We start from the raw sequence: 27,135 nt of genomic DNA, 5'->3' as shown, positions 1-27,135 counted from the left end.
ATTTGTCTAATCATCCAGAGCTTAACCCTTCAGCTGGCCCGCTATCTGCTCTGCCTGTGTGGGAGAGACGGAGGGGGAGATGGAGAGAGCGAGAGCGAGCCAGGGAGCGAGACAGAATGTTTCCTGCATCCTAACACCAGGGATTAGTCGTGTTTTGACTTTGTAATCAGGCACCTGGTCGGCCAACACACAGGGGTCCTCCATCAGCTGGTAAATCCACCGGGGGATGGAGAGTAGGGGAGGGGGCTTTCCGGGAGTTGATCGATGATGGACACCGCAGCTCTGCTATACTGTGCAGATCGTGCTTATGGGTGTTTAAGCCCCGTGCACTCGCGCGTCTGTATGAATGTGTACGTGCGTGTGTATGCGTGTGTGAGTTCGGGGGGTGGGGGCGGGCGGTGGTGATGGCGAGGCCTCATAAAAGAGAAGGTCCCTGCTGGGGGGGGAGGAGGGCATGAGGGAGTCAGCCTTTGATTGACAGGTCTGATAGTGGGTGGGTGGGGGGGCATGGACGGAGGGATTCTTTTTTGGGGGGGGGGACGGGGGGATTGAGTAAGAGGTTGAGTGAAGAGAAGAGAGAGGGGGTGGGGCAGTTAAATGCAGGTTAGATTGTGTGTGTGTGTGTGTGTGTGTGTGGGGGGGGGGGGGGGGCAAGGAGATGCAGGAGTAAAGTGAGCTTTTAATTACCAGGGCAGAAGCAGATGTAGCAGAATGGTTCCCCCTCACTCTCTGACTGAGACACACACACACACACACACACACACACACACACACACACACACACACACACACACACACACACACACACACACACACACACACACACACACACACACACACACACACACACACACACACACACACACAGCTGGAAATAATCATGTGTGTGCAGTGCCGGGACCCTTTAGCATGTCGTTTTAAGCTACATTAAGCTCTTTCTTCTTTAATGCAATGTTTAGCTGTTAGTATAGTAAATCATCATCTCAGGCTTCCTTGAACCATTTCTGAAGTCAACATCTAAAGATGGAAAGAGGAACATATATTCAGTATCATGCATAGGGTTAATTAACTCTATGCCTTACTTAAGAGTTAGTTGAGTGAGCTGGAAGAGAATGCTTCAATGCTTATTGTGAAAGCTATTTTCATTCTTAGAAATCTCTCACTGTCGATAGCTTCGGTTTTTCCTGAGCCAAACATCGATTTTCTGAAAAAAACAAACAATTTATTTATAAATTGATTAGTTAATAAAAATATTGCATTACTTACAGAAGAATCCCATAATACACATTTGATCGTGTCGTAACAATATTAAGTAATGCAAGTGTGTCCCGGATGATGAAAAAAAAAAATGTACTAATAGTTTGATCCTTACCAAGAGCATTTCTTTATTTTGGTGTTTTCAAATACATTATTAGAACCCCCCCGCAAATTATTTTTCACCTGTAAAAAAAATAAAATAAAAAATGGATCAACCCGACATGTTCTCAGAAGACCACATGATGCAGAGTATAAAACAAATTCTCATCAAGAAAATGGTGCAAAACTTAAAAAAAGACACACAATGTCCCTGCACATATAAAAATAAATTAATACTTTATGTGTCCAGTCACCATTTATTCATCCGTCTGGTCCTAAGATTCACACACGCAAGCTGAGGCTTCATCGACTGTCCTTCACACCAGCCAATCACATTCACTTATATGTACACCGAGGGCCAATGAGAAAGATCTATGTACACTTAACGAGGTAAAAACTGTGCCACTCAAATCCTCACCACCCCACCCAACACCCGTTAACAAATAGCTATCTACAGCCTCACCCCCCCCTACAGACAAACTCTCAAGTAGTTTCTGGCTTTCAAAACACACTACATTAGGTTTGTAGATCAAAGGTTTACAGCAAAGTTTGACTGTTGAGGTGTGAGAATAAATGAGAATAAACAACAAAAAAGGACTCAACACAGTAGTATAAAACATAAAATTGCAACACCAGCGGGCATTTAAAATATACCATTTTACGCCCCTTAAACAAACTCAAAATAAATAGAAAAGCACATTACAAAGTTGGCTCCGACATTAGAATGCAGCAGAAAAGTGTTTCCTGTGTTTTTCTTTTTTACAGGAATGGCACATTTTATTTGACACACCCAAGTGTTCTGTATTCTGTTGCCGTGGCAACGCAGCTTAATTACCAGTAGCGCTCCGAGAGCGGGTTGAGTGACGGAGACACAGGTACGAGGAAAAATAAATCCAGTCCGCCCCCCTCCTTTCTTTGGCCTCAGGCACTTGGGGTTTGGACCCTGATTGGCCAGTCCTGATTGCTATGGATTGTGATTGGCCGCTCTCGGCAGCCCTTAGGTCCCGATAGGCTGGTCCTGCGTTAGAGGTAGGTGCAGCAGGGGGCTTAATCAGGGAGATGCATCGCAATGCCTTTCCGCACGGAGCAAATGTAGTGTTGACTACCGACGGCTCAGTTTTTCTGCATAATTTCTCGCAATGATTCTGCCTTGTTGAACAAAGAATGCCGCCACAACGCGCGCCCCTTTTTACCCCACTGCTCTGAGTGAGCCCCCTGTATATCTGGCCTGCGAAGCAGACAGTCAACGCAAGGCTTCTGTGGTGTCCATATGAGGCTCGTCTCGGTCAGTAATGGAGACAAGGAGAGAGGTAACAGCACTAGCTCTTCGGATATTTCCAAAAAAGCCCCCGTCCCCCCCGCCCCAGCCACCCTCGTGTCCGTTTTACCGCCCCCTTTGAAAGCATAATAAAACTGCGGTGCGGGCAGGACAGATGTTGGAACATAGATCCGTCACCTTTGTCTTCCGGGGAGCTTCAAAGTTTCTTGCTTGTCTTCTTGAGTGTGCTGGCTTGTGTGCGGCTGAGTGCACTAAATAACTACACTAGTTAGCGGAGGCCCCTGAGAGAGAGAGAGAGAGAGAGTTTATCAGCGAGAGAGACCCGGACGTCAAAGAACAACCAGGGTCTCAGAGGAGACGGCGGATAGGGAAGGAACACAGGGAGACTATCGACACGAAGGAGAAACAAAACAAAACGAAAAGACGTCAGCGAAGGCGTGGCCTCCGCCGTCATGTCTTCTCCGTCTTGTCGGCGGTCAGCCGCGGCTTCGGGCCGCCGTCGGCGTGTGCGTGCTGCATCGCCAGGAAGGGGTTGGAGGTGATGGCGCCCGGGCCCCCCTGGGGGGCGGGCTGCAGGCCGCCGACTGGCAGCTGAGCTGAGGAAGAGGAGGAGGAGGTGAGGGGCATCTGGGCGTGGATCTGCTGCAGGTCCTGCTGCTGCTGCATGAGCTGGTAGAGCAGCACCTGCTGCTGCTCCTGCAGGGAGGAGGAGGGGGGGGGGGGGAGGTAAGTTGAGAAGAGAGGGGAAAGGTGGGGGGAGGGGGCAGGGGTGAGAGGAGACAGGAGAGAACAGAGGGGAGGAATGACAAGAAAGGGTAGAGAGAGAAGACAGGGGTGAGAAGAGAGGGGACAAGAGGGAAGGAAGGATCGATGAGTGATTAGGTTGATGTCGAGGGCAGAATGGCTTCTTTGAGTTTGAACTGTGTGTGCGAGTGTGTGTGTGTGTGCGTTTGTGTTACCGCTGTTGGATGGGAGCTCAATAGTTGCTGGAGCTGATGATGCTGCAGCAGGAGTCTCTGCTGCTCAGACATCAGGCCGTGACGTGCCGAGCTGAGGACAACAACACACCAGTGGTCACATGACCACACTGAAGAGGAGTACACCACAGGTCACATGACCCCACTGAGGAGGAGTACACCACAGGTCACATGACCCCACTGAAGAGGAGTACACCACAGGTCACATGACCACACTGAAGAGGAGTACACCACAGGTCACATGACCCCACTGAAGAGGAGTACACCACAGGTCACATGACCACACTGAAGAGGAGTACACCACAGGTCACATGACCCCACTGAAGAGGAGTACACCACAGGTCACATGACCCCACTGAAGAGGAGTACACCACAGGTCACATGACCACACTGAAGAGGAGTACACCACAGGTCACATGACCCCACTGAAGAGGAGTACACCACAGGTCACATGACCCCACTGAAGAGGAGTACACCACAGGTCACATGACCCCACTGAAGAGGAGTACACCACAGGTCACATGACCACACTGAAGAGGAGTACATGCGATTCAGCTCGTGAAATTGAGTATAGACCATCTGACCACGAAAAAGACACTGATCTCATGTATCCGGCTTTTCAAGGTAAAAGGAGATCAATAGCGAAGAGAACGGGGGAACTCTCATGCAAGTAAAATTCGCTATTCCCATCTAATCGAATCTTGGAATGCACCAGAGACGCAGAGGAAAGGGAACGGAGGGAGCCGGAGCTGCGATGCTAAACTCACCTGTTCTTAGCAGTGGTCATGCTGCTGGGATCCCAGAACGCAAGCAGAGAAGGGAAAAGCAACACAAAGAACAGGGAACCGCCATCAAACTTTACTCAGAACACACAGAAACACCCAGAGAGAAGGGAGGAGGGGGTTTAAATAACCACTGGTGATGAAGCATTCCTTTGGGCGAGATGCAGGTATGCCATCATGTAAGAGCAAGTGGCAGTCAACTGATCTGCCAGTGGGAGCAGATTTACTGTGAGTTTTGCAATCATAACAAAATCTAAAATGTGGTATTTGCGAGCGCCCGATCAACATGATGCCCTGACAGAGAGAAATAGAGATATCTATCCATCCATCCATCCATATATATCTATATCTATATCTACATACACACACACACACACACACCCCTATATATACGAGGGATCCAACCTTTGAAGTATGAGCTCTAATCAGTCAGTGATGCCGACGCCCATCAGCTTACCTGGCGTTTCCCAGTCGGTAATTGAGGGGCCCCACGTCGACGCGAGGGGTGAGCCCCCCCTCGCGACTCTGGATCACGCCATTCAGGCTGCCCACCTGGCCCCCCCCCAGGCCCACCATCAGGCCCGTGGCGCCCGACGGCAGGCCGTTGAGCTGGGGCGGGCTCTGGGAGACCGAGGGCGGCGTGGAGAGGGAGGAGGTGGAGCCATTGCTGCTACGGCCGCCGCACGACGCACTGTCCTGGGGAGGGAGGGGGGGAGGGAGGGAGGGAGGGAGGGAGGGAGAGGTCAGGGATGATAGAAAGAGAGGGAGGGAGGGAGAAAGCAAGAGAGAGAACGAGAGAGAGTAAGCGAGAGAACGAGAACGAGAGAGCAAGAGAGAAATGAGAGAGAGAGAGAGAACGAGACAGAGAGTCAGAGAAAGAGAGAGAATCAGAGGGTTGGGGAGAGAGACAGAGAGGGGGGGAGAGAGAAGGAGAGAGAGAAGAGAGGGACAGAGGCACCGTGTCATTTCTGTCATGTGCTGTTGAATTGATAGTCCACCATTCACCATTAGGCACGCCAGCGTTCGCCACTCTCTCTCTCTCTCTCTCTCTCTCTCATCGCTCTCCTGCTAACGGGAACGGGACCACGCGGCAACCTTGTTGACCCGCACAGAGAGAGGTCCTGTTTACAGTGGAGCCTAACTGGGTGCTGGGTGGGGGGTAGGGCGGAGAGGGGGGGGGCTGTCCTCACCTGAGCTGCCACGGGCAGAGACGAATCAGCGGCCCCCAGCTGTGATCCCTTCACGTCTGGAACAAAGATTAATACTCATTTACATTAGGACCCCCCTGTGTGCCCTGGCTGTCGACGTGTGTGTGTGGGTACGCGTGCGCCAAAGTGTGTTAACGGTACTTTATTCCTATTTAACGGGACACTCAAACACAGTTATGAATGCCTGACTAGAACTGAATGTAAACGTGTGGTATGCATGTGAATGTTTTTTTTTATAAATCTTGGGATCTCGCAATAGAGTGTGTGCGTGTGTGTGCGTGTGCGTGTGTGTGTACCAGAGGACGCCGAGTGGGGGGTGAAAGGCACCGAGAGCTGTGCACTGAGGAGCTGCAGCCTCTCCTTCTTGACGGTCAGAGACCTGATCTGCTCCTCCAGCCGCTTGTTCTCCACCTGCAACTGGTGCAGGGACTTCAACATGGCCACCACTGAGAGAGAGACACCCAGAGCGAGGAAGTGAGAGACACCGAGACATAGAGCGAGGAAGAGAGAGACAGCGAGACACACAGAGGGACGAAGAGAGAGAGACATAAAGACATATATAAAGAGGAAGAGAGACAGCGAGACACACAAGAGGGACGAAGAGAGAGAGAGACATAAAGACATATATAAAGAGGAAGAGAGACAGCGAGACACACAGAGGGACGAAGAGAGAGAGACATATATAAAGAGGAAGAGAGCGATACACAGAGCGAGCGAGCGAGAGAGAGAGAGACGGACACACAGAGCGAGGAAGAGAGAGACACCGAGACACAGCGAGAAAGAGAGACACAGAGAGGTTTAGAGAAAGGGAGACAGAGAGACACCAACAGCCAGAGAGATATAGAGCGAGAAAGCGATTGAGACAGACACAGAGAGCGAGGAAGAGAGAGACAGACACAGAGAGCGAGGAAGAGAGAGAGAGAGACAGAGAGCGAGAGACACAGAGAGCGAGAGAGAGCGAGAGAGAGAGAGACAAAAAAATAACAAGAGCGTAAGTGAGAGTGACAAAGCTACAGCAACAGTCTATATATAAAACAAGCACACGGTGTGAGAGATACGGCCAGCGTTGATGCCAGAATGGATGTTCTACTGTTGCCCTCCTGGGACTTATAAATGTTACGCTAATAAAACCCTTCCTCGAGGAGCTAGTGAGGCAGGGGCTACTTTTTCTATATAAAAACGCATCCCAGACACACACAGGCCTGCTTGTTCAACCAAGTCACTTGACCTCAGAACGAGGGCAGCAGTGCCCGATCCAGGCATCAGATAGGGCACTACTGCCATACAAAAACAGGACTGTTGCATCAGGGATTAAAGACACATGATGATGAAAAATACAGAAATAAAGATGTTTAAAGCATTGAGGAAAAGGAGAATCTCAGATTTTCCTTTGCTGGTTTGCAGCAGCACATATGTGAGTGTACCAACATATGACTGCATGTGTGTGCATATGCAAATGTATGTTTTTGCTCATTTTCTCGGACGGCTTCATAACATGCCTGTGTGTGTGTGTGTGTGTGTGTGTGTGTGTGTGTGTGTGTGTGTGTGTGTGTGTGTGTGTGTGTGTTTGCTCTCTCACCATCTCCCTGCGCCTCCTGCTGCATGAGGAAGTTCTGGCCATCGCTCCACTGTCGCTCCAGAAGCTGCTCTATACTGGTGACCACCGGGGGCAGCGTGTCCCCACCACCACCACCACCACCACCTCCGCCGCACCCCGCCCCCAGCATGCCCAGGCCCGGCCCCGACAATGACCCCGACGGGTCATAGCGGATCTGCAGGCCGCCAATGGGAGAGCTGAGAGAGAGAGAGAGAGCAAGGGTAGAGAGAGATAGAGGGGGGAGGGAGAGAGGGAGGAAGGGCGTAGAGAATACAAAACAGAAGGAAAAAAGCAAGCATGATATAAAATGATGAGTGAGGGAAGGAGAAAGAGGGAGAAGCAGTGGGGGAAATGAGAGCGACGGCAGGGAGAAAAAGAGAGGTCAAAGAGGAGATTAACGACCTAACATAAATGTCAGACAACCATAGACACGGCTGGCTATAAAACGACATCAATTTGTTGTTACAGTGGGCGTTGATGAAAAGTAGCCAGCAAGACATCCCGTCTGGATGAGTACTTCAGAGGGAGAGAGAGAGGGCGAGTGAGAGACAGAGACCGAGACAGGGAGAGAGGGGGGCAGAGAAAGAGAGAGAGAGGGGGGCAGAGAAAGAGAGAGAAAGAGAAAGAGAGAGAGAAAAAGTGTGTGTGATAGAGACTAGTTATAATAAACTTGGCATGGATGGTGTTGTAAAATATATATAAGAAATTATGAATAAAAATGTATCGAATTTGAGGAGATTTGTGATCCAGACTATTAAACTCCCGCTTTTATTTATTTATTTTAGGCGAGAAGGAAAACCAGCGGGGGGGGGGGGGGATTTTTTTCCTATTTGTATTTTCCGGTTGAGGTAATTATTCCAATACACCTGCTCTAGGAATTTCCACCCAACTACCTACAAAATATTTTCCTCCAGATATTACTATAGTTCTTATTATAAAAGTAGTCTATTTTCATTAAATGTTACTCACAGCTGGCAAACAAGACAAAGACGCAGCATATTAAAATACATAACCAACCTCCATCTTAAACTGAACCAACATGCGCTGAAGGCACCGTCAATTATTCCCATCTTCATAGATCCACAAAACGTTCCCAGAGAGAAATGGGATGCGTGTGTATGTGCGTGCGAGTGAGAGAGAGAGATAGGGAAGGAGGCAGATGTAGGCTGGAGTTGTAACCATCAGACTTCCATGGCATGTCGTTCCATGGCAATCGACAAGGTTTTAAAAAGCGAGCGAGGAAGAAAGATCAAAGCACGGTGGACGATTTCCACATCCCAAAACACAACTCATGGTCGGGGCGAGCGAGGAGATCGCCTTTAGGGGTGAGAGAGAGAGGCAGAGTAATGTGTGTGTGTGTGTGTAGGAAGAAATGAGGGGCCAGCCGAGGGAAAAGACGAGGGTAGGGGGTGTTGGTGGGTGGGGGGCAGTGTGGAATGTAAATAGGGGCTCGCTCGCGAGGGAGAGAGCATCTGTGTGTGTGTGTGTGTGTGTGTGTGTGTGTGTGTGTGTGTGTGTGTGTGTGTGTGTGTGTGTGTGTGTGTGTGTGTGTGTGTGTGTGTGTGTGTGTGTGTGTGTGTGTGTGTGTGTGTGTGTGTGTGTGTGTGTGTGCACTCACCGCGGGGTGGTCTTGGGAGAAGCTCTTATGGAGAAGCCCTGGGCTCCAACACTACTGGTGCTGCCGTCTCCTGCCTCCTGGTCTAAACACACACACAAAATCAATGGCACATCTAAAACCGACGGCTCGGTGAGCTACTCACTCACCCTCTCTTTGTATCTCTGTTACACACGAGCCCTTATTCAAACTGCATGTGCTTCCCTACTCTCTCTCGCTTTCTCTGCATTCACCGATACTCTCTCTCTCTCTCTCTCCCACTTCTGCCCCACTCTCCTTGGGCCCCTGGCCAGACGCCTTTTTTCATTTTCCTCAGTGAGGGTAATGAATCACACATGCATACACACACAGACACACACACACTTACACAAACACCCATGTGCATCCAATGCAAGTGCACACACACACACTTGCATACACTCAAACACAGATACAGCGCACCTCCCCGCATGCACACTCAATCCAAGCTTTTAGAGTCACCAGGTCAACACCCCACAGGCCAGAAGCCTAAATAACAGTTTCTGTCCCGCTCCCGGCCTTATGAACACTGTGCAGCGAGCAGCGGCTAACGCTACACACAGGCTAACACACGCGCACACAAAGGCTAACACACAGAGGCTAACACACATGCCAACACCAGCGGTGCGCTTGCCTTGCTCTCCCAAGGAAAAAAAACCACATAAGAGTTGCTATCCTGAGCACATGTGAGTGCACACAGACTGTCCACGGCTCACAATGTATCGCGTGGAGGACTATCGGGGCTCAACAGGAGCTATTAATCCAGGGTTTTGCCAATGGGGTGAAAAGGTTTCAGTTGGTTTCTAATGCAAATTGGCGTGTTGAAAGATCAGCATCTCAGCGCCATCTGCACGCAGTCACTCACAGCCCTGGTGGGTCGCATTTACACACACGTATCCACGTGCATTTGGGGTGTGTGTATGTGTGTCATTAAGTGTGATTAGTGAGCTGACCCGCAGGTTGCAGGGGGGCTCTCTCTCTCTCTCTCTCTCTCTCTCTAACCCTAAACTCTCCCTCCCACTCTGTGTCCTGCAGAAGTCAACACTCTATCCAGCCACTTCCTCTGCTGCTCTATCCTATTCTGCATACTAAGACACAAACACACTGGAGCGCTCCAGCATTAGGCTTGTGAACGGCAGTGTGTGTGTGTGTGTGTGTGTAACTGGAGCTTAATGGGAGGAGCCTGTGACTACCACAACCAATGACCCTTGACCCCTCTGTGAGACCCAGGGGGCGTGACCCAGCCATTATCTCGCTCATTCTTGTTCTCCCGTTCGCTCACTCTCTCTCTCTCTCTCTCTCTCTCTCTCTCTCTCTCTCTCTCAGGCATAACACACACACACACACACACACACACACACACACACACACACACACACACACACACACACACACACACACACACACACACACACACACACACACACACACACACACACACACACACACACACACACACACACACACACACACACACACACACACATACCTGCTGGTGTGGCTTCAGACTGGGCGATGAGTGCAGCCATGGCTGAATTTGGGTTAAGCCGGTTCCCAAACATATGGGAGGGAGCAAGGTTGAAAACAGACCCAGGCAGGCTGCTTACCTAGGGAGAGAGAGATAGAGCGAGACAGAGAAAAGGAGAAAAGGAAGCGACAAATTCACATTAGAATAATGTCTTTATTATCCGTTTAGGAGATGGCCACAACATGTTATCATGGGAAGATGTTAATTATCCCAGATCAAAGAGCGGGAATATATTTAATCAACGTAGCTTTTTTTGGGGGTTGTAATTACTTAAGATTATTTTCTGCCAACTTGGCCCGGATGAAACGCAGGAAAACATACACTTACTCTTCAAAGTAGATAAACAACGGCGATGCGCTCGCACCGCTATGGCTACGTGCAACTCACACACGCATATACCTCAGAGTGGCCGTGGCTCCAACACACTGGCATGCTGACAAAGTGCTTCTGATGCAGATAGTTTAATCCAATTAGAGCCTTTCCCAAATAAGGGTGCTGGAGAGGGTGAGGTGGTTTGTTCACGGCATTCGTCATAAGAATTTGGCAATGTGCTGGCACGCCTTAACTTATACGGAGCGCAATGCTATTTTAACATTGTCCTGCCTTTGGGAATTCTCATTTAAAATGATGTTTACGTGAGACCGTTTGCGAGGATGTTATTTTTTTTTTTTGACTTTGTGGTGCAGCTCAACGTTTGGTTTATGTTGGCGTTGGGAACTACAGGAACCACTTAACATGAATACACCAACGCCCAGTCGCATGCGTGCCCTGATTAAATAGACGGATTGATTTATGCTGTCATTCTATAGCGATTTTATTAATCAACTCCTCGCGACACCGTGTTACTAACACAGATCATATAATTAATGCTCACATCTCAGTTATTTGTCATGTGTGCAATGGGCATTGTAATATTACAATAGCAAATTTATGACCCACACATATCATTTGCGCAGCGCGCGCGTGTGTGTGTGTGTGTGTGTGTGTGTGTGTGTGTGTGTGTGTGTGTGTGTGTGTGTGTGTGTGTGTGTGTGTGTGTGTGTGTGTGTGTGTGTGTGTGTGTGTGTGTGTGTATAAATATATATATATGCATGGGCAAATATACATATATATGCAGTATGCACGTGTGTGAATATACATATATTATGCATTGATAAAATATAGATATCAATAAAATATATTGTATGTAAATATATAAACCCATATAAAATATATATGATATATATTACGGTATATATACACATACATGTAAAAAAAAATACATAAACACACGCGTGTTACATATATAATAAAGAAATAATACTGACAAAAGACTCTTATTAAACACTAAACCCACACACACACACAAGTACAAAAAAACGACGTTCAATAAAAGGTGAATACCATGAACGATTGTGTTGACTATTTAGTTACTCTAATTCCAAAACTATAGAAATAGAAGACATTTGATAGAGTAAGCCAGAGAAATATAGATAACTCATGCTACAATAACACTCCCAGCCATGTTAAATGTGAAGGCGGATCCTTACCCTGCCCTTATTCCATTTATTTCACCGATGACTTTGGCTCAGTTTCAAAAGCCTCACACCTCGCCTCCCCCTCTCCTCTCCCTCTCTCTCTCTCTCTCTCTCTCTCTCTCACTGTCCTCCCACCATCCCTCTCAATACCCCAGTCCCTCCCACTTTCTCGCCAGCATTCATTTTTCATTTTCATTCATTTTTCATTCCGAGTCATTCCCGAGTCATTCCCGAGTCATTCCCCTTTACACACAGTCTCTGTCACGCACGCCATCTCTCTTCCCTCTAATGGGCAGTCGGCCAGCAGTTTGCTTGTGGACTGAAAATAGCAAATGGCTGCTCCGTCTCACTGTCTCGTGCACAGGTGCACGGACGTATTTGCGCACACACACACACACACACACACACACACACACACACACACACACACACACACACACACACACACACACACACACACACACACACACACACACACACACACACACACACACTACAGAAGACGCGGGGAGCCCGTCTTACAGGGTTGCATAATTTCCGGGGACATGATTTCGGCGCGAGTGGCCCAGATGCCCGGAGGCGTTCCCACACATTCAGGACTTTAAAGACACGTTTTGGTCGATCCGGAGCGACAAGAAGAGGGGAGAAAGAAAACAGCTCGCTCTGTCTAACTGTCTTCCCCGCTCTCCCTCAAACATCTCACCACCCCTTCAATTACCCATCTCTTTCAAACCCTTTACCCCCTTTCTCCCGCGCAGTAGCACACACACACACACACACACACACACACGCACGCTGCAAGAGAGGGGCTAAGTCCTCTATACGTGCTGTAAATAGCGTGATATCCCATGCTTTCCTGGGCCTCCCCTTCTCTGTACTATGGGGGGCTGGTGTGGGGGGGGGGGTGGCTATGGGCCTCGGGACGCAAGATTCAAGACATGAGTACACCCCCACCCCCATCATCCCCACTGTGGCGCTTGTCAGATGACATCACATCACGGGACAAGGGATGGAGAAAGAGAGGAGTTGGTAGTTCTGAAACAAGAGAGAAAGAGGAGAGCGAGAGAGCAAAGGGCGCAAAAGATATCGAAAGGGCGGGGTGTGTGTGTGTGTGTGTGTGTGTGTGTGTGTGTGTGTGTGTGTGTGTGTGTGCGCGCGCGCGCGTTGGACAGGGGAGAGAAATGAACGGCGCTGGACAGAGAGGGATCTCTGGGCCAGTAGTGAAAGAGGACAGGCTCACAGGGGTCGCGGTTTGAAGATGTGGGGGGGCCAGGGTGATTACCAGAGGGGCTTCAACTTTAGGAGAGTAACCGTGGGGACCGCTGCAAGGGGAGGGGGGGGTTGTGACGGTGCTCTCCCCTTTGGATGAACGCAATCCGACAATACATGAGAAATAACCACAAAGACCTCTGAAAGCTTGTTTTTAGACGCTGAGACTGCAACTACATCGCTCACAACTTATCATCCATTAATCTATTCACGAAACATAATATTAAACAAAGAATAAATCTGTGAATATAAAAATTCTAACTATTATACCCTTAATTCTGGCCTTCAGTTCAAGGTCATTCTGTACACCTGTTTGAATACCTGGAATGGACATGATGTTCTTCAGGAATTAAGTGTGCCATTTTGAATGTGCAATACCCATTTGCCTGCTATAGAACATTTCAGCTTTGTGGCATTATTTTGTTCAAAACCATTTTCAGTAAAAAAATTAAATAAAAAGCTAGTGGGCATGATTAAACTCAGCCATTAAATGAATGGAGGCCGATAATGACATCTAGTAAGAAGCGAATGGACCCAGTAAATTACAGCTGGAAATGAAATGGGTGGGGGGGGGGGGGGGGGAGATTTAATTCAAAAAGAGACCTTCCACAGACCTTGCAGTGTACCTGTGGAAGGTATGCGCACACACGCACACGCACACACACACGCACGCACAATGGTGCCGCACAATCGGAGGGATTCGGTTAGATATACGTGTTCCCCGAGTTGGGCGGTGTTGCGGTGCTAAGATTGATACCAACGATGGTGGTTAGTTTGAAATGGAGGCACGCGGCTCCGTCCATGAGCAAAAACAACAAAAAGAAAAAGATAAATTTGCATCTGTATCCACACCCGAGAAACATGTAAATGTGAAGGTGTGCGCGTGTGCGTGACTCACATGTGTTGACGCTGTGGTGGTTAGAGGTGCGGTGGCCATAAAGGGCGAGGGCGGGGCCAGGGAGGGGGCCGGCGTCTGTTGCTGGGCCAAATCCGAATTGGCTCCGCCCATGGCGCCCAGTCCGGTCACAGACGACGACCCATCGCCGATGGAGAACGCACCTGAGAGGCAGAGGAATAGGTAAAGATCACGCCCCTTCACAAGGGTGTGCACTCCGAAATGCTTTTTTCGTTGTGCGTTAATGGCACCTTGTGTTCACAATATGTGCAATTTGGTTTGTTCAGAACTGTGGAATCTATGATACCTTTTTCTTACGAGGGTTTGCTTGAATTATTATATTATTATTTGACTAAAATTGTGAAATGATCGGTTGTTGTATTGGCATCAGCCATGAGAAAGAGATAAATATCGGTTACTGTTTTTTGGTCCAAACATACAATATTGTTGCATCTCTTATTATAAAAGGAGGAGATTCTTTAAAAATCTAAATGGCATGCAAGATAGGAATTAGAATTACTGGAAATGCTTCTTATTTCCGTGCTATAAACAAACAAATAGGCAAGCATGTATATTAAATGTATAGTATAGGTTTTCTACTGTTTAGATACCAGGGTAAGCAACAAAGTCAGCTCAGACTTTGGGAACAGAATAAAAGGAGAATCAACAGCGATACGAACGTGGCCACTGGCGCTGTGCCCCCATTCTTGCTGTCGGACCGTATTAATAAACTGTCCCATATTTACAGTTTAACAAACAGCTGTTATAATACAGAGGCTGCCTATGCACCATTCAACACCCCGCCAAGCATTCTACCCAAACACATTTAGCTACACAATTAATTTTCTTTCGCTTCCTTTTCTCCATTGCCCTCCGTCTCTCTTTCTCCCACTCACACACATCCAATCTTTCATCTCCCTCTCCCTCTCTCTCTCTCTCTCTCTCTCTCTCTCTCCCGGCCTCTCCCCAGACGCCCCCTCCCTGTCCCCTTTAACCAGGGATAAGCCCTGCCCCTGCACCCCTTTTGACCCCATGAGGGGAGAGGGTGGAAGGAGGCCCCTCAGCCCCACAAAGGCCTGAATGGCTCAGGGCACTGCACATTCACTGGGGGAACAAGAGCGCTTTGTACCACAGCGATTGGGGAGGGTCGGGGGGGGGGGGGAGAGAGAGGGAGAGAGAGAGAGAGAAGGAGAGAGAGTGAGAAAGAGGGGGAGATAAAGTGAGAGATTGAAAGAGGAAGATAAAGAGGAGAGGGGGGAGAGGGAGAGAGAGAGAGGAGAGGAGAGAAGAGACTGATGACTAATATACACTCACAGGTGCCCACATAAACTACACACACTATGTGGGCTGATAAGCATATTGTATCGTAGTTGTGTTGTAGCGCCAGGGTGCCGAGGGCTGGCGACGGCCGCTGGGTGATGTCATGGTTGAGCACGCACGTGCCCATGTTGTCGGTCAGAACGGAAGCCCAACTCAGAGTTAAAGCGAAAAAAGCAAGGACTCTCGCTGCCCCAGTTGGCGCAGTATAAGCAATACTAAACTCATACAGGCGGAAGTTTCTGTGAAACTATGTATCATGGTACCATGGATGCAACCCACCAAAAAAAAAAAAAAAAACACCCACAAACTGGAGATGAACCAGAAATGGAACCGGAACGACATGAGCGCCACGGCGGGCATGGGCTCCTGCAGCTGGAAGTCTGGGCCTGTCTTTAGGAGATCAATAGGGTGGATCCCAGGGGATCAGACCTGCGGTGGTGCCCTGACCGCGTCTCCCCTCTCCATCTGGCCGGGCAGCTCTTCCCGTCCAACTCATTAACTTTTGGAAGGTGTTGAACATGCACCTGCATCTGCCAGCTTTAAAAGTCAACCTGGCCTCTTTCTGATAAACAGGAATTCTATAAATTTCCTCTAAAGTAAAGTGTAAAATCTATGCCAAACACAAATATTTTTTTTTCCCAATGCAGTTTTTGGTAGTAGGAACTATACAATCTACAAGCAGCCAAGAAAACCTTTTTTTTTTCCTTATACAATGATCTGTTAACCTACAATCTTTTGATTGAACTGCAACATTAAGCAGCAAATATTTGTAATTTTTACTTGATAGAATACTTTAAAGGATTTATCGAATATCAGAATTTTCCATTAATAATCAGAGGTTTGATTTATCGATGAATCGACTATTCTTCATTTTCAAATTGAAAGTAAATTTAAAAATAATAACTTAAATAAATATTTTTTCTGCAATTTAGACAAATTGCTTTGTGTTTTAGGCTTTGTGATAAATATAGTTTGAGTCTCTCTGATGAACAACATCTTACATATAAACGAGGATCTGTTGCCTTAGCGACGTCAAAGCTCTTGACAAGTGCTGGTCATGGAGACGAGAACCACACCACAAAGAGTCGCGGGAAAACAGACCAAAAAAATACTTTCTGTGGCTAGTCTCTAAAAGTGACATCACTAAATTGTGCAAAATAAAATCTATTTATAACATGGCAAATTAATGACAACAGTAATCCTCCAGCAGCCCAAAACAACAACACATTTAATTCGAACACTGGATTTACTGAAAACCGATGCATTGAATTTGCTTTGTGTAACTTTGGCTTTACCTACTATTCTTTCCTTACCCCCCCACGCTGTCACCCACGCACACACACCCCAAACTTTCCAACCCTGGCCTAACAGATTACCTCCCTCCATGGGCTGTCCCGGCACCACCGCCGTCGCCCAGCGAGCCAGAGCTTACCCATCTGTGACCCCCAGCATTGTCAAACATTAACCTGGCCCGCATCTAACCCCCTGCTGCTGCTGCTGCCCCCCCACCCACTAGCACCTATCTATCAGGCCCCGCTATCCATCCATCCGTCCACACTATGGAGACTCCACACAGGATGGGATGGGATGGGGAGGGGGTAGGAGATAAAGACATTACTGCCCTGCATTAACCCCTGGCTAAATATTTACAGTTGGGAGGAGAATGTACCATATATACACAGGGGGGTGTGCGCGCACACGCACACGCGCGCACACGCACACGCACCCCTAGCTATGGGGACGGTCGCCGTAGCTTAGGCGAGGTTAAAACACGACAAAGAAAGATGGCTCGAAACTACTGCTAGGCAAAACTCTTCATAACAAATTCTGAGCCCACTTGGAGCACCAATAGCATTTTTGCAATCAGAGTGCTCAAGTTTTTGTTAATCTATTGATTAAAGATTTTGGAAATTTAATTTTAAAGTTTAAATCTCATTTCACATGCATGTGCGCGTGTGCGTCTGCGTGTGCGTGTGCGTGCGCGTGTGTGTGTGTGTGCGCTATGTTTGCAGCATGGGCTATATATAAGTGATAATTCTACGCTTTAAAATGGTGCGCTATTAAACTAAAAGATATATAAAAAATAAAAAAAAGACATCTAAACACAATAAAAAAAGTAACATAAGAACAACGACAATACAATCCTACATTGCAAACAGCCAATCTTCCAACGCCTCCTATGAATATGAGTAAGGTAGACACACGGAGGAATAACTAAACACAAAGTCAAGTGCCTGGAGGCCCAGGCACCGGCAGCCTATAGAAACACACGCGACAGCAGACTAATCAAGCATTTGGTTTTCTCTTCGCTATTCCTTTGATAACATGCAAATCGCGCTGCGTTTTATTGCAATTTATTCCAAACATTGTGTGGTTTAGCGGCCACTTCTCAGACGAATGATACCACAGCACCAGGTTGCTGAGCAGTGTAGGGGACAAGGCATGGTAAATCACATCGTTAGTCATGTTGTTGTCAATTGTGTTACTAATGTATACTTCTGAAAATAATAAAATAATTAATTTAAAACTACTCAATTAATGTGCTATGATGGTCCCTCATTTTGATTAGCATGTAGCAGTACAGTAGACTCCCAAATGGCGCCACACACACACACACACACACACACACACACACACACACACACACACACACACACACACACACACACACACACACACACACACACACACACACACACACACACACACACACACACACACACACACACACTCCAGAGTGCCTACAAAACATCTGTGCCAAATAGCTCTGGTCATATTTCATTGTCAACATTATCCCTTCCCTTTTCCCTTCGAAACTCATTAGGTGATACATTCATAAATTAACAAATCATTCATTCAGACTACCTAACTTAATACCACGCATGTTCCGCCCCCCTTCGTCTGGGACCTAAGCCGAGGAACAGAGTGAAATTCACCGAAAAAAAATAATAATAACATAACTCAGACTTGCTAATAATCGAGAATATGTTAGGGTTTCATTAGCCGGCATTTACCGGCAAATGGCCGCCAAAAAATGTACAGTATTTTTTTCCCCCTTTTATTAATTATCATTAAGGTATTACATCGAGTAACGCAAATTTGCAATACAAAAATGTGTGACAATATTTGAAGTTTTTTCTCTGAGCATACATTGACTGGCGAATTGTCAGTGCGCAACTATATGCGTATGCCTATTGCCTATGTGTGTAACAGTATGCGTAACTGAATGCATAGACTACTATTGTCCTCCTGAGACGTCACGGCAATCAAACGAAGCCCTTTGTTGCCATAGCCTACAGGTGCTTCCACAACTGAGCTGTCTGGTACGTTTACATTTACTATGGAGCATTTCCCCCACATAGTATGGTGAGATTAGGGTGATGGGAACACTCATTTGAACTCTGGAGCAAGCCAAACAAACAAGTGTTTGTTTACAATGCTGGGTTAGCCTGACAAAGTCCAGTGTGACGCGAACCGAATTAAAGTGCAACAAACCTCTACTAACGTTAAAAATGACGAAAAGACCAGCGAAGAGGAACATCCAGGAAACATTTGCATGTTTTTGTGACAAAACGATAAATTTTGCCTTGTTTTAAAACATGTATTTTTGCACACGCACGCCTCATTACACAGACAGCACGTGTATTACATACGGCCGTAAAATCGTACATTTGGCCGGAAGATTGGAATCTTTATCGGCCACGTTTGCCGGCCAAAAAAAAGCCGGGGAGAGTATGCAAATTGCGCTTGTTCAGAAACACGTATGGTAACTGGTAAAGGGAGTAATGAGGAGAGAGGAGGTGCAAAGAGACTGGTATTGGCTGTTTGAGAGGTGGGAGAAGGGAGGAGAAGGAGGAGGGGGCATAATACTACCAGGCCATTTCCATCAGCAGAAGGGAACTCCAAAGCATAAAGACGGTTGCCAAGCAACTGAACACAGATTAGGTGGGGTGGGGGAGCGAAGACAGTGACCACTTCAACATGTGTGCGAGTGCGAGCATGTGAGAAACAGAGAGAGGTATATAAATATTTTTGATTTTCTCTTGCCATGGTCATGAGGCTTCAAAGGACACACTACCTGTTGTGTTTCTGCTTCATTAAGCAACATAAAAAGGGCTGTACTAGCCCGTTAATCCTTGACGAATACAAATTAAAAAATCCGAACCGCACATCATTAAAGTGATCATACAGCCCTTTCCTGCAAAATCAGGGTCATATGTTTTTCCTTCGTAATGGAGGGCCACATTGGGTTCAATAGCAGCAGAAACATAGATAAGATGCGTTTGTTTTACCTGCGCCAGTGGGGGTGGAGCCAGTGTGTCCGGGGAGTGTCCCGTTCCTGAGGAGCGATGGGGACTTCTGGATCCCGACGCCGACGACCCCCACCATCCTCTCTCCCCCTCCTCCTCCTCCTCCTCCTCCAGCTCCTCCTCCAGCTGAGACAGCTCCTCCCCCGGCCCCCACCCCAGTCATCCCCCCCACGCCGGGGCGCCCTGTCAGCGCCGACGAGGTCGGCGACGGCGAGGCGACGGAGGCCGAGGAAGACGAGGAAGACGACGAGGAAGAGACGGCGTTGGCCGTCGCGGAGACGGGCAGCGTGAGCGACGGCGCCGGCTCCGACGGCTTGGAGTCGGTGGTGAAGCACGGCCCGAAGCGGTTGCGCCAGTTGCCCTTCTTCTTCTTCTTCACGCTGTCGTCGCAGCCGCCGATGGCGCCCGCCAGGCCCGGCCCCACGCTGGACGTGGAGGGCTGGGCCCGCTTGAAGCCCACACCGCTGCTCAGGCTCACCGTGTCGGGCGGGCTCGTCAGGCTCGTGTGCGAGTTCTCGTACAGCTTGCCGCCCACTGCCAGCAGAGGGAAAAACAATTAGAATGTTTCCTGGCGAAGCGATGGCTGCCAGCACACGACGGCCAATTAGTGTGAAAACATGAAACGAAAACTTGCCAGCCCTCGCTGGCAGAGAGTTACGGCACGGATTCACGGCTCAAACATGTAACCGTTGCACTATGTGGAGTCAGTAAATACTTTATCAGGATACCATCTGTTTTTTTTTAACTAAACCGACAACAGATTCTAAACTTCTCGTTAGTTAAATGGGAGAAGTCTGCACAGGCCAATTTTCCTATTAAGAGGCAAGCATCGGTTTATTATGTAATTGGCGTTTATTGGACGGTTTCAAAAAGATTCACTCCCGTCCTTCAAAATCTGATTTAAATTAAAAATTGGATGAGTAAAAAACACAAGCATTCAAAACAAACAAGAGGAGGAACGCTCGATTGAGTCATGCGAGTGGGTGCGTCCACAAGTACCTCCTGATGCTACGGTGGCGGACATCATGGACCCGAACAGCGTGGTGGATCCGTCAGAGGCCCCACCCTCCGAGGCCGTCTTCACCAGACAGCTGCTGAAGGAGGGAGGGGAGGAGAAGGTGGTGCCTCCACCCGGCCGCAGGGACGAATCAGAGAACCCCAGGAAGTCCGAGGACGACGGAGCGGAGGATGTCTTACTCGCGCTGGTCAGTAGAAGGCCTGGGAGGGGGAGGGGGAGGGGGGAGAGGGAGAGAGAGAGAGAGAGACTTTAGTCAGTAGCACACATAGGGGAGAGGCTAAGAGCCAGTGGTAATGGGGATAGGCAAGGGGGAAAGGAATGGTATGTTGATGAGGAATAATATGAATGAATAATCTACAGGATTTAGTTGTTTGTTGGGAAATTCATAAATGTTGTCTGTTGCTAAAAAACCTGCGGGGACTTGAGAGTGAAACGGTGTGGGAGAGGGAGAGAAGGAAAGTTGTAGGACAACAGGGCAAGTCCACTTTGTCTCCTGGTGGAAATGTTTTTGTGCCAGCCCCCCCTTTTCCATTACTATGGGAGCAGAATGGAGAGATAACAAAAATAACCAGTTAATCACCCTCTCCCCATCTGCCCTGCCGTCAGCCTTCTATCATTCCTACGTGACAGGGGGGCCATGCACCGTGAGCACACATAAGCTCCCATACACAGAAACATAAACATACGCGCACACACACCACTGATAACGGGCAGTCAAAAGAGCTCGGACTACCCCCTGTCCTTTTGTGCGCGTGTGAATGATAGTGAATCAGGCCTAAACCTAAACAAGGCTCTAGATTACAGGAGCCGACGAGTCTGTGTCTGCCGTCTGCTCTGCGCATACAAAGCAAACACTTGAAACACACCCAACTTACAACTCAAATAGGTCCGGGGAAGACTCGGGAACGAGAGTGCTCACCCTGATGAAACGGTCCGGTGGAGGCAGTGGCCGAAGTGGAGGAGGTTGCCATGGTGACCACGGCGGAGGGCAGCGGCTTCGCCGAGGACGTGAGGGTCTTGCGGCCTCCCCTCTGTCCGACGACGTGGCTGCCGCCGCCGCCGCAGCCGGCGAGGGCACCGGCACCGGCCCCGACGATGTTGCTCTTCTTGATCTTGGGGTCGGGGCCCATCTTCCCGCTGTCCGCCGCGGGGCCGTCCTTGGCACCGCCGGGACCGGCGTGGGCCAAGGGCACTTCCTGGAAGTTGGCGGTGGTGAAGCGGGCGCCGCTGTCGTCCAATCGCTTCTGCGAGGGGGCGGGCAGAGAGGCCACGCCTCCGCCTGAGGTGCTGCTGCAGGTGTAGCCCTGCAATGAGAGGACGTTTATTAAGGTTAATTATTGGTCATTTGCAAAAGGATGTCGGATAAGTTGAAGGGAGTAACCGGTAGGATGCGTGGAGATTGAAGTCAGAGCCAGAAGCACAGCAGAAAACTTAAAAAATGTAATAAAAATAATTGTCATAATATCAATAATATTTGCTTAGTTCTGGATACTTAAGCTCGCCTTTGAGTTCAGTAATAAATCAAAAGGGAACAGTGGATAGCAAGTAGTGATAAATAAATAAAAAAAAACAGGCCGGACATGGAGCCACTAGAAACAATAAGGGCCAGGAGCGCAGCGGGGAAGAGACAAGTGCAAAAGCAAACGGTTTTAAACTGAGAAGGCTCATTTGTTCAGATGCGTTTCTGTCTACAGATCTATAAAGCAGGGACAGAGTCTGAGCGGTGGATGTGGGGAAGGGAGAGATCCAGAGCCTGCGTGCCGAGCAGCGCGACACCCTGGCACCCATGGGCGTGAACAGACAGGAAGGCACAGAACAAACAGGGACGGGGAGGGGGAGCGTAACGCTTACCTTGTCGGGGACTGTGGTGTTTAGGAGGACGAGGGAGGGAGACATGTCTAGTGGGGTCTTCTTGTGTTTGGGCTTGTGCCTGTCCCTCTCTTTGTGTTTCTAGCGAGGACAGAGACGACAAACAGACCAGTTGGTGAGGGGGCTGAAGGAAGAGGAGGAGGAGGAGGACGGGGTAGAAAACAGATAGGAGGCTGATATCCGACACGGTGTTTCCGTGTGTACCGGCCGTTTCCAAAAAAAATAAAAGGCCAAGTATATAACGACAGACGTGACAGTGACAGAAAAGATCTGGACCAACTGATGGCAAATAAAGACGTTTCCCTTCCCACGATTGGAGCGAGTTGAGAGACGAGAAGGAGAGAGGAGAGAGAAAGATAGAGGGCTTCGTGTTCTCAAAGGCATTGTCAGTCAAGGATGGTTGGAGGACGTTGCTTTTTGCACCAACAGAAAGATGGGAGAAATCGTGGAATAAACACACACACACACACACACACACACACACACACACACACACACACACACACACACACACACACACACACACACACACACACACACACACACACACACACACACACACACACACACACACACACACACACACACACCGACTGAGACTAAGGAGGAGGAGAGGAGGAGTCCCAAGGTGTTATAGTTTAAGAGCTGCGTGTGTTCCATGTGCCCCGCAAAGTAGCGCACTGGTTCTCATCTCGTGCTCCAATCGGAGCCGCACTCGCCGAGACCATGAAAGCTCAATTTACACCCTTCGCTTACACATTCGCCGGCTCCACCCTCCTCTAGCACCCCTGGAGGGCCCGCGGGGTGCCAGCAAATTTACACCTCCTGTGCGCACGCTCCAAGCCCCCCCCCCACCTTTCTGTGCATGCACACACACACACACACACACACACACACACACGTGTTGGAACAAACGCATGTACCAGCACTTTTCTGCTAAATTGAGCCCCTCTTTTCTCTAGCACACACACCCACAGCAAAGAATATGCAGTGATCTTCAGAGACAACATGCTCCTTATGTTCAGAGCCAGGATAACTCTTAAACAGTTGTGTGTGCCTCCCCTCGGGGCCGGAGTGATTGGATCGGGGGATGGGGGTGACAGTTTAGCCAGGCTTCCGGGACAGGGAGCAGTTAGCAGTGATTGCCAGCCAGATGAAGAATGGAAAGCTCTGCTGAACTAGTCTACGCGGGCTCCCAGACTATAAACCTCTTGGAGGTTTGGAAAGGTGACTTAAAAACCTGAGTTTGTTTTTCGTGAATCGTCTCAAGTGAGGAGAGGGAGAGGGAGAGGAGAGGAGAGGAGAGAGAGAGAGAGAGAGAATTCCCTTGTTGTTTTTCATTAACATTCCAAAGGAAGGTGTTGATGGACAGAGGCTTGTAGACGAGAGGGTCAGATATCCCCACACATACACTGAATCCTTCTGGACATAGCAGCCTGGCCGTGGGAAATGCTAAGAGACACACACACCCACTTGCATGCATGCATGGACGACACACACACACACACACACTTATATCAATCAGGTAAATTGATTTAGCTGACCATGCCTTTTAACACTTTCTCGCCTATTTAGAGCCTGATCATTCGACATGTCGAAGTTCTCCTTTTGACTGCATGGGGGTGCATGGGAGAGGGAGGGTGGGGGATGGGGTACGGATCCATCCATCAGAAACCTTCCCTGAACAATAACCATGACCACACAGGGCCGGCACCTCTTCTCGGTCTCTTGTCAAATCCAATGTCCTGAAATGGGAGGTAGAAATTCCAGTGTCCAATTCACAGCTTCAACTGTCCACCGCAGTCTTAACATGACGGCAAATATGTTTTAATAGAATAATAAAACCGGACTACATTTTCCTCTACAAATGCCCCGGATGATGCCTTAAAACTCTGTGCACCTCTATTTCGAACCGTGTGATTGGTCACTTGCCGACATAAACGCAAAATTTTACAGACAAAATCAGTTGATAAATAACAAAAGAAAAAAAAAAATCCATTCTATACTGTACATCAGACATGTTAAAGCTGGTCACGAACAGACGTTTTGTGGACAAAATCATCATCTTATGAAGCGGGTTCAACATTGGCAAAAGAAATGTAACCTAAAGAATGTCCTTCTTGTATCATCCAGAAACCTAGTCGAGGTATACCCCCTGTGGGCACAGGAGGTGGAATGGGGCCTTACAACAGATGGACCGGGTGGGTCCAAGGGAGGGGGGGGGGTGTTGGGGGTTTAGGGGTAACAGAGGAACAGGAAGAAACAGGGAAAATAATCCACCCTTCCTTGACAGGAATTCCCCTCCATAGTTTCCTGTGTGTGTGTGTGTGTGTGTGTGTGTGTGTGTGTGTGTGTGTGTGTGTGTGTGTAATCTTTTAGACCTCATCGTAATTCGACTGCAGGGTCTAACATGCGGTATACATCTAATCGACAAAACCTGCAACACACACATCTGAGCCAACTGACCTCTGACCATGGAATGTATATGTGTGTGTGTGGCCTGCCTTGCTAATGCAAATCAGGCGTTGGAAAGGCCTGGGCCGTTCAAGTGAACCCCATAAGCCATCATGCTGAAGCTGGCATCGGAAGACAAAAAGACTCCCAACACGTAATTATCTTTTTAAGGCGTTTTGCACACGGCCAAAATGAAGACACATTTACAAAAACTGGTTTAACAGGAGGAGCAATCTCACCAACAGAGAAAATAGCACGGCATTCAATCAATTGGTCGATTTCAACGGAGCAATTATTGCACCAAACAATTAGGTAGAGAGAAACACCTGGGTAGAGAGAGTGACTCGTTCTGATGTCCATTACGATGCATGGCCCGTACACAGACCCAGCTCAGAGAATCCTTTGTGAAAGCATCCATTCAACGCTCATGTTAATATAATGTTTCAGGTTGGTTAAACTGTAAAAAAAAAAAAGGCCAACGTTCGAGCCATAAAAGGCTTATAATGGAAGGGATTATAATATTACAGCGATATCACAGCGATATCACAATGTCCCCTGAAACGAAATTCCATAAAGATAACTTTTTTATCTTTAGGATAAAAAATATACGATAGGAGTGGACTGACCTGGCTGTCGCCCAGCTGGATAGCCGTTATGTGCATTAGTATACAGTAGAGGTCAATGCGATGCATGCCAAATTACTATGATTATAATGACAATATATATTCAATATATCGGACCCTAATATTGGCAGTAAGATTGATGGCAGTTACAATGCTCTCACTCGGTCCATTTCGCATTGCACCATTGACACAATGACACGCACATGCACAAGCACTTGAATGACACCAAAATATAAACATTGGTCTTCCTTGAAGTGAGCCGTTTCATTTTTATTTTTTTAATCACGTAAAGTTGATATATTAAATGTTAGCATAACACATAAAAATCGAAGTTGACTCCACGTGTCACACAAACAAACACATATACACACACACACACAGCAGCACGAGCACACGTCAACTGACCACAGCATGCCTGCATTCGACACACGACAGCACACAATTGGTTTTCAGGGCCTTTTCTAATTACTCGTAATGGGAGAATCCAACAATTGTGTCACATCTGGCTGGTGATCTGTACCCTTCAAGCCAGCAAGAATGGATGCATTGTGAGAGGGCCGCCCGAACCGGGGCACGGCCAGAGGGGGGGGGGGGGGCTTGAGAGTCAAGGGTGAGGTGGAGGAGGGGTGGTCTGGAATCAGATGACGAGGGAAAGGAAAACCATACACTCCGTCAATAACAGCCCACACTGTGACGAGGATCAGGCCCGACACGCGCCTTTAGATTACAGCGGTGTATGAACCGAGTATACCCAATTAAAGTGCAGATACATTTTCTTAAACCCCGACCACACAATAAAGGCGTGCTGAGGTCGGAGTCGAGAGAAGATGGGAGTTTTTGACTTGTGATGCGCTTCACGTCTGGAATGAAAAAGGCGCCGGCCTAATTCAATTGAAGACACTCTTCTGCTTTGTGGTTGCGTGGCCTTCAGAGACACGACTGTGAAATAGGTGGAACAGATGAGTCGGTGGCTCGTGTAAATTCTGATTCTGCGATGCCTGTGATTACATGTTTTGCTAACTGCCATGACTGATTACCTCGCTAATACACCATTCATTACAGCCGGCAGCACAGTGGTGTTGTCTGCAGGTGGCCCTTTGGTCGTATCGCTTATTTAAAAACCCACGGCAAATTCCACAGACTCTAGTTCTATACAACGTCAGCCGTTACGAAATCAAGCCTTTGTTTGTCCAAATCGGCTAGTTATATTGGTTAACTGTCAGGATGTGGAAACCTGGGACCTATATATTGCTGTGAATATGACCAAACCCCATCTGTTTAAATAGATAATTGTTTACCCATTCATGTTTGTATACTTTTTTACAAGATTTCCATCTTTTTTCGTTTTTCGTTCCAAGTTCTTCCATTGAATTCTATGCATGAATCTGAAATCTCAACTCTGGAATGAGTCCTGATGATTACATTTAGGGCTGATTAACCTCTGAAGAGCGCTGTGATCTTGCCTGACCGCGATCTCGCCCTGTGTGCCTCTTCAGTGTG

At 48.2% G+C, this 27,135-nt stretch overlaps 1 protein-coding gene across 6 annotated transcripts in view; it reads right to left on the bottom strand.

Annotated features, from left to right (window-relative positions):
• Window positions 1-734: 734 nt before the first annotated feature.
• The window catches only part of mllt10 (MLLT10 histone lysine methyltransferase DOT1L cofactor), a 40,710-nt gene continuing 14,309 nt past the window's right edge, over window positions 735-27,135 (bottom strand). For 2 of the 6 annotated variants that reach the window (XM_060045704.1, XM_060045707.1), the window contains 14 exons: window positions 22,541-22,639; window positions 21,609-21,993; window positions 20,671-20,889; window positions 19,654-20,205; window positions 14,045-14,205; window positions 10,322-10,439; window positions 8,818-8,899; window positions 7,182-7,396; window positions 5,899-6,048; window positions 5,585-5,640; window positions 4,852-5,090; window positions 4,380-4,403; window positions 3,595-3,685; window positions 735-3,331 (listed from right to left, as the gene is read on the bottom strand). In XM_060045704.1, the coding sequence (XP_059901687.1) occupies window positions 3,086-3,331; window positions 3,595-3,685; window positions 4,380-4,403; window positions 4,852-5,090; window positions 5,585-5,640; window positions 5,899-6,048; window positions 7,182-7,396; window positions 8,818-8,899; window positions 10,322-10,439; window positions 14,045-14,205; window positions 19,654-20,205; window positions 20,671-20,889; window positions 21,609-21,993; window positions 22,541-22,639 (2,637 nt within the window). In that variant the 3' untranslated portion in view covers window positions 735-3,085. Of the gene's footprint in view, window positions 3,332-3,594; window positions 3,686-4,379; window positions 4,404-4,851; window positions 5,091-5,584; window positions 5,641-5,898; window positions 6,049-7,181; window positions 7,397-8,817; window positions 8,900-10,321; window positions 10,440-14,044; window positions 14,206-19,653; window positions 20,206-20,670; window positions 20,890-21,608; window positions 21,994-22,540; window positions 22,640-27,135 lie in introns of those variants that run through there. The other 4 variants (XM_060045705.1, XM_060045706.1, XM_060045708.1 and 1 more) reach the window with 4 other exon arrangements.

Source organism: Gadus macrocephalus, chromosome 23 (genome assembly GCF_031168955.1).
Source record: "Gadus macrocephalus chromosome 23, ASM3116895v1".
Classification (NCBI taxonomy): Eukaryota; Metazoa; Chordata; class Actinopteri; order Gadiformes; family Gadidae; genus Gadus; species Gadus macrocephalus.
This window is presented reverse-complemented; position numbering and strand designations above follow the sequence as displayed.